The following is an 8,273-nucleotide window of genomic DNA, read 5'->3' as shown; positions in this document are numbered from 1 at the left end:
AAGTACTTATTAATACCTTATCCTGCATGGCCTTATTATACAACCAGTAAGCCATTAACTAAGAGTCTTCCCTCAATAACCTCAGAATTATTGCTTATTAGTATGTTATATGTTCCCCTAGTGTCCAAATAACTCTAAATTAAGTATTTGTTACTTTAATAAGCAACTAATTAATGGTGAATATGTTCCCCATACTAAAGTGTTACCGTATCTTTCATTGCCTGCTTGTTGAGGACAAAAAGTGACAATAATTTAAAACATTTGGTTATTAATAGAGATGTATGTGGTTACCAATATCGATATTCCTTGGTGCTCTCATCTAATTGGCGTAAAGATGTGAAAAACAGCATTTGGTTATTAACACATAAGGTTGTACACCACCAACATCCTGTAACATCTCACAGCAAGGAAGTCTTTTATCAACACCTACTTTTTATGTTGTAAAAAAACTCAACTATGTTTGCTAATGCAGTTGTTATGTCATCATCTTGTAAAGACCACACATTCATTACAATTCAACTTGGCCTGAAATAATAATATTATGTTCAAAGCACAGACCACAGATACATCAAATAAATCAATACCACCAATTAGCACGCAAGTTGTGTTTTGATGCCGCACAAACGTGGCGCTGTGGAGTGACGTCAGACGGCGACTATAGACCTGTCAGAGGATGCTATCTTCCTTCAGAGCAACTTTATGGGTTGTTATATTTCTTCATTTTTTTAATTTATTGGATTAATATAGGTCTGTGGATTATTGGGTCGATCGGAGGACGGTTGGTTAAAGCTAACTCTTACAGCGTGTGTGACTTTGAGAGACTTTTAAGAAGAAACAATTGTTGTGTTCCAAACTTTTGTGCGGTGTTGCTTCCTTATTTGTGATTATTCCAAGCTGATTATCACATCCTACCCGTGTTTTTTTGTATGCGTATGGTGGCCGCACCTGAATGAATTTGACATTGTGTGTCATAATTATGACGGATAAAAAAAATACAGACAAATATCATTTGGACCGGTACCAAAACATACCAGTACTCGTACACATCTCTAGTTGATCACATATAATATTATGGTACTACAGTCCATCGCCACAATGCGCTTTTAATATTGGGCCTTTGCCGCATCGCAGATTTTGGGGGGGGGATTTTTTTCAGCATATTTAAAAAAAAATGTTGGTCCGGAATTAAGCATTTTCAAGCATAAACGGCACAATAAACAAACTATCAATACTACGCTAGTTTAGGCCACTAAGGGAAACCAAACTAATTACAGTACGCTGTTCAGTATAATGGCTGTTGATTGGCTCAGCCTCAGACAACAATATTATATTGAATTAAAAGCGTGTTATTTCATGTCCAAATATTTTTTTTGATTGATTGAAACTTTTATTAGTAGATTGTACAGTACAGTGCATATTCCGTACAATTGACCACTAAATGGTAGCACCCGAAAACGTTTTTCAACTTGTTTAAGTCGGGGTCCACGTTAATCAATTCATGGGCTCTCATAATGTTGACAAAACGTATTTTAATTCTAGTTATGAAAATATTCCATTTATAATGAATGATTCATACTTACATATGGGTGGGACCAGTTGATAAACGAGGGAGGACTGTAGTTTAATTATTTTCAACATGCATACAGTTACAACAAACTATGCTGTGTTTTTCTGTTTATAATTATGATCACTAGTTTGAAGCAGTAATCACAAACTTTATTCAATGATGTTGAAAAAAAGTGCCAGTAAATGGTGCCGGTATCAGTAGTCCCTGACCTATGTTTACTTGGTATCGAGTCGACACCAAATGCCCGCCACTATCGTCTTGCCTGCCTTTGGCGCCTAGAAGACAAGACAGTCGGTCCATACCATGTTACAAATAGGTACGTAGTCAAAGAACACAGGTTTTAAATCCGCTTTTTATTCACGCTTACACGATATAAACAGATTAAAAGTGTACTTTTCAGAAGTAATACATACGCATCTATCCATGATTTGAACATAATTGATAAGTGTCGTGTGTTGTCATTTTCATATACAACCATTCTCCCCCTGTTTTTACACTATGGTATGATCCATTACAGCCCGCCCCCCGCCGCCATTTTCCGTGTTTTCTTCACCACTTTTGAATGCACAAACTGTAATATTTCAACTCCTGCGGGGATTTGACATACCTGGCCTCTCCAATTTTAGTGGGGGGCGAAAGGTTGCCTCCGAATTTGGCCAAGGATACGTCAGAACTAGACGACCATGTACATCAAACAGGTAAACTAACACTGTTGTTTTCTCTCCCTCTTAGCGGGCCGACTAGCTAAATGTTAGCCTGCCCGGGCTAGCTTAATGTTATCCAGCGAATGAACGCCGTTTAGAGTGTGTCGGTTTAATGCTGAATCCGAGGCCTTAACTTTATTTGCATACAAAAACTCATATAGTTAACGAAAGCACGCACGCTTTTAAACCAAACTCGCCCGCCCCTTTTCAAAGAGGCTAGGCTGACGCTACATGGCTAATGCTAACTGAGGCTGCACACTTCTCCAAACTATGCATTGCTTAGTTTCTATTTGTAAGTACTTTTTATATGCAGGTCTCGAATTTTACCTTTTTAAGTCAAGGTAAGTGTTGCCTTAAAGGAGGGCTCCTATTTTAGGGCACCAAAAAACACAGAGGCTATATCATCCCTACATGTTTCCCTGCTCGTTAGGGGATTTTCTAAATATATATATATATATATATATTAGGGGTGTGGGAAAAATGTTTATTCGAATTCGAATCGTGATTCTCACGTTGTGCGATTCATAATCGATTCTCATTTTTAAAAAATCGATTTTTATTGTTAATTTTTTTGATTTTTATTGAATTTTTTAAAATTAATCAATCCAACAAAACAATACACAACAATACCATAACAATACAATTCCAAAACCAAACCCGACCCAGCAACACTCAGAACTGCAATAAACAGAGCAATTGAGAGGAGACACAAACACGACGCAGAACAAACCAAAAGTAGTGAAACAAAAATGAATATCATCAACAACAGTATCAATATTAGTTACAATTTCAACATAGCAGTGATTAAAAATCCCTCATTGACATTATCATTAGACATTTATAAAAAAAGAACAATAGTCTCACAGTGGCTTACACTTGCATCACATCTCATAAGCTTGACACAAGCTTGAGGGATACCCTCCAATATTTGTGAAAATATTGGAATATTTTCACAAAGAAAAAATAAGTCATATTTTTGGTTCATTTAATAGTTAAAACAAATTTACATTATTGCAATCAGTTGATAAAACATTGTCCTTTACAATTATAAAAGCTTTTTACAAATATCTACTACTCTGCTTGCATGTAAGCAGACTGGGGTAGATCCTGCTGAAATCCTATGTATCGAATGAATAGAGAATCGTTTTGAATCGGGGAAAAAAATAGTTTTTGAATCGAGAACCGTGTTGAATTGGAAAAAAAATCGATTTTGAATCGAATCGTGACCCCAAGAATCGATATTGAATCGAATCGTGGGACACCCAAGGATTCACAGCCCTAATATATATATATAAATATATATATATATGCAATCCCCTGACGAGCAGCACACAGGGTTTCCCACACATTCATTTATTTGTGGCGGCCCGCCACGATAGAATTACGTCCGCCACAAATGGATTTTTCGGCTTTTGACTCGCTCTACCGCTCATAAAAGCAATGAGACTCTGTCTGTGAATGGAGCTTGTAGTTACAACACCGGTGCAGTAGGTGGCGGTAGCCTACTATGCATTGTAACTCGCCAATAGCAATTCATTCACCTGGTGCGCCAGAAGAAGAAGAAGAGGACGGAACGGACCGACCGGATGAAAATACGAGGGTAAGACGTCTTGGCGTTTCACCGACGTGAGCAGCCTGACGCTGCTTTATTAACATCGCCGCTGTTTGCTCGGGGGGCGGGGCAGACGCACGTAGTAACAGTCAGGTGTTTTCATTCGACGAGCTAACGTGTCCAGGTTATAACCCTGTTGTCAATATACACACGTGGAGACGGTGCTTCAGATATTGCATTAATACTGGAGCTAAATTGTCCACTGTCCACTGCAGCATGTGAATGCAATGAAAAGAATAAAATCTGAGCCAAGCAGCTCTTAAAAAGCTGTCCAGGTTAATGTGTTGGCCATTAAAGGCCCTTCATTTCAAGATGTCAACTGTGATTAGGCTTTAAACAGGTGGCTGACCTGTTCAGATGAGTGTAACTGCTACTGGTCAAATAATGTGAAATAGCATTTAATTTTACATGTATGCAATGCCATTTAAATGTAGTTATAGATAATAATAATAATAATAAATACTGTGTAGTGTTGTAAATAGTCAACGGGAAGGATTTTAGTAAGATATAAGCCATGAGCACTGGCTCCTGCATGTGTTGAGCTGCTGCCGCTTAAGGTTAGACGGCACTGTACATAGAGCGGTTCTGTTGTTAGTAATAAATTCTAATGTTGGATGTTCACTCCTTCACACAGATGAGTATAGAAAAATATTTCCAACGGCCGAAAAGGGCTCGACTTGGAGAGGAGGTAGGCCTACAGTCCAGACCACAGGAGGTATTATCAAAACGGTGTATACCAGGGGTGTCAAACTCAAATACAGAGTGAGCCAAAATTTAAAATTGAACAAAGCCGCGGGCCAAGGTTGAACAAATTAACCTTTTAATAGGGACCCAAACAAGTTTTGCATTAAATATTGAACAAGCAAGGCTTATATAACTTTATAGTGACATGCAAACTCCATCCATCCATCCATTTTCTACCGCTTATTCCCTTTGGGGTCGCGGGGGGCGCTGTTGCCTATCTCAGCTACAATCGGGCGGAATGCAAAATTGAGTTTCAAATAATAATAATAATAATAATTAAAAAATATCAATGGCATATCAAATACAATTTAAATAAAAATTGAATGCCTCTTTTCTATTTGCAGCCTTCTGAGGTAAATATCAACATTAACTTTTTCCACAGGCTAGTAAATTTGAAAATAAAATAATGAGTAGGCTAAAGTTAAATTATTTAGTATGCACTAATTAAAGGGGCAGAGCTTTAAGAGACATTTATAAGATATATTTTTTGTAAGAACCACAATTAATATATTTCAGTGAATAACTAATTGTTCAAATCTGTATATAAAAATGTACATAAAGTGTTGTAATTATATTCCAACTCCCCCCCCCCCCCCCCGGCCGGCCAGCCGGCCACACCACCGCAAATCGATGCCTGTCCTGTGGGAAACACTGGCACATATATATATGTGTGTGTGTGTGTGTGAGTGTATATATAAATGAGTTATATACAGTATATATAAGTACGTTTTTTTTATTCATTACTAATATAAACGTGTCAGCTTTTTGTCATGGCATGATGCCTTTGTCTCTATTTTTTACCTTTTGATAGAGGTAAGTATATTTTTTTAAATTTAAGTTGTGTACATGTAAAGGCTGTATCGGGACAGATCCATTAAGAGTTTGAGCAGAAACATGTGGTATAGGAATTAACTATACACAATAAAACATTAACAAAATGATGTGTCAAATGGTTTTTAATGTACCGTATTTTTCGGACTATAAGTTGCAGTTTTTTTTCATAGTTTGGTCGAGGGTGCGACTTATACTCAGGAGCGACTTATGTGTGAAATTATTAACACATTACCGTAAAATATCAAATAATATTTAGCTCATTCATGTAAGAGACTAGACGTATAAGATTTCATGGGATTTACCGATTAGGAGTGACAGATTGTTTGGTAAACGTATAGCATGTTCTATATGTTATAGTTATTTGAATGACTCTTACCATAATATGTTATGTTAACATACCAGGCATGTTCTCAGTTGGTTATTTATGCGTCATATAACGTACACTTATTCAGCCTGTTGTTCACTATTCTTTATTTATTTTAAATTACCTTTCAAATGTCTATTCTTGGTGTTGGGTTTTATCAAATAAATTTCCCCAAAAAATGCGACTTATCCTCCAGTGCGACTTATATATGTTTTTTTCCTTCTTTTTTATGCATTTTCGGCAGGTGCGACTTATACTCCTGAGCGATTTATACTCCGAAAAATACGGTAATACCTTTTGTGACATGAAAAAAACACAAGTAATGTAAACAATACATGGCGTTTACTTTTTGATATCAAAATAAAACACAAAGCAGTTTGGCTAATGAAGATGAAGTCTAATAAACAAGATGTGTTCTTCTCCAATGCCCCCTTGTGGTGCAGTACGACAGTTTGGCCAACAACAACAAAAAACCAGGAGTGACAGCGTGTTTCCTCACCTCATTAACTCTCAGTCACAGCAGCTGATGGACGCTGTATTGTCAAAATGGAAGTAACATCATATACCGGTAGTTGTTCTCCTTCGCTGTATACTTTTAGTGTGGGGACAAGTTACTCCAATATTGTCCACACCTGTCTCCATATAACAGCAATGCGCTCTTAAACACACAGCAGGAAGCGAGGGAAAATGACTGTAGCGTTCCGGAAGAGTTGGTACTGCAAGGCATTCTGGGAATGGGTTCTGTTGTGTTTATGTTGTGTTGCGGTACAAATATTCTCCCGAAATGTAATTGTCATTGTTGTTTAGTGTGGTCTCACTATATGGCACAGGTTTATAACAGTGTTGGCGTTGTTTATACAGCCACCCTTAGTGTGACATGCAAGTCTGTTGTCTTAAGTATACTCCAAAGGGATACCCTCCAAACGAAATTAACGTTGTTAGTCCATCATGAGTAATGAACCAAACAACGTTATTTCGCATGCGCCTGATTTCATGTAATCTAACATGCATGAATAAATGATGGCGTATTATAAAGGAGACTGTGTGACTAACCGTCTGGAATTTCCTCGCGAATTATCATTATGCCATTGACCATTATACCCCTCGTCCATTACCAAGTGAAAAGTCAAAGGCGGTCACGGCAAGTTGTTACCGCAAATGTTGGTCAATTTTTATGGGCATTACGGCAAATGAGAATGCAGTCGCGCCAATTGCCGTGGTTAAATTCGAGCCCTGTATATGTATTGTTTATATGAATGGTAGCCTAAGTATTTAATAAAACACAGAACACTGGTGGTGAAATTCATGCACAGAAGATAGTTGCTTTGTAGCGTACTCTGACAGATGACGATTTTTGTTTATTTGTGCAGGTCATCATCCAGGGGTTCCGAAGTTACAGGGACCAGACTGTGGTAGATCCATTCAGCTCCAAGCACAATGTCATCGGTGGGTATTGACGTCTTGCATAATTTGCACTTCTTAGTTCATTAGACTGTTGTCGTCAGGCTATTGTTGTGATGAAGACAAGCACTCATTAACGTTGACAAAAAAGGCTCATACAAGTGCATCTCTACAGTCATAGCCAGAAATATTGGCACCCCTGCATTTCTGTCAGATAATGCACCACTTTTCCCAGAAAATTGTTGAAATTACAAATACTTTGGTATTCACATGTTACCGTAGTTTGTTTTGGAACAGCACACAAAAAAAAAAAGCCAATTCTGGTATTATTTTACACAGAACTCCAAAAATGGACTGGACAAAATTATTGACACCCTCAACTTAATATTTGGTAGCACACCCTTTGGAAAAAATAACTGAAATCAATCGTTTCCTGTACCCATTAATGAGTTTTTTACATCTTGCTACTGGAATTTTGGACCACTGTTCTTTTGCAAACTGCTTCCGGTCTCTCAGATTTGAAGGATGTCTTCTCCCAACTGCTGTTTTTAGATCTGTCCGCAGATGTTCTATAGCAGGGGTCCCCAAACTTTTTGGCTCAGGGGCCGCATTTGGTAAAAAAAACCTGTCCTGGGCCCGTGCTGTGTATATATGTATATGTATGTATGTATGTATATATATATATATATATATATACTGTATATGTATTTTTTTTCCAAGCGCGATGATGTCACGTTATCGATGGGAAAAGGCATTTTTAGACAATATGATTTGCCTGAGCGGCTCGGAGACACCGAGAGTAACAAGGGGTAGAAAATGGATTTGAATGGACAGATTTAAAATATTGAAAAAAAACCCCAAAAAACCATTTTTTAAATTTTTTTACTTGGGACTTCGGGCCGTAGTGTGGGGACCCTTGTTCTATAGGATTTAGATCTGGATTCATTGATGGCCACTTCAGAACTTTCCAGCCCTTTGCCTTAAACCATTCAGTATCTAATTAGATGGGTGTAATTATGTTTGAGAAAATGATCTGGAAATCTCATA

General features: G+C 37.6%; 1 protein-coding gene across 1 annotated transcript in view; it reads left to right on the top strand.

Annotated features, from left to right (window-relative positions):
• The first annotated feature begins 2,101 nt into the window (after positions 1–2,101).
• The window catches only part of smc3 (structural maintenance of chromosomes 3), a 45,182-nt gene continuing 39,010 nt past the window's right edge, over positions 2,102–8,273 (top strand). The window contains exons 1-2 of the mRNA XM_072916385.1: positions 2,102–2,265; positions 7,196–7,271. Of these exons, the coding sequence (XP_072772486.1) occupies positions 2,251–2,265; positions 7,196–7,271 (91 nt within the window). The 5' untranslated portion in view covers positions 2,102–2,250. The remainder of the gene's footprint in view (positions 2,266–7,195; positions 7,272–8,273) is intronic.

This window comes from Nerophis lumbriciformis, linkage group LG27 (genome assembly GCF_033978685.3).
Source record: "Nerophis lumbriciformis linkage group LG27, RoL_Nlum_v2.1, whole genome shotgun sequence".
NCBI lineage: Eukaryota > Metazoa > Chordata > Actinopteri > Syngnathiformes > Syngnathidae > Nerophis > Nerophis lumbriciformis.
This window is presented reverse-complemented; position numbering and strand designations above follow the sequence as displayed.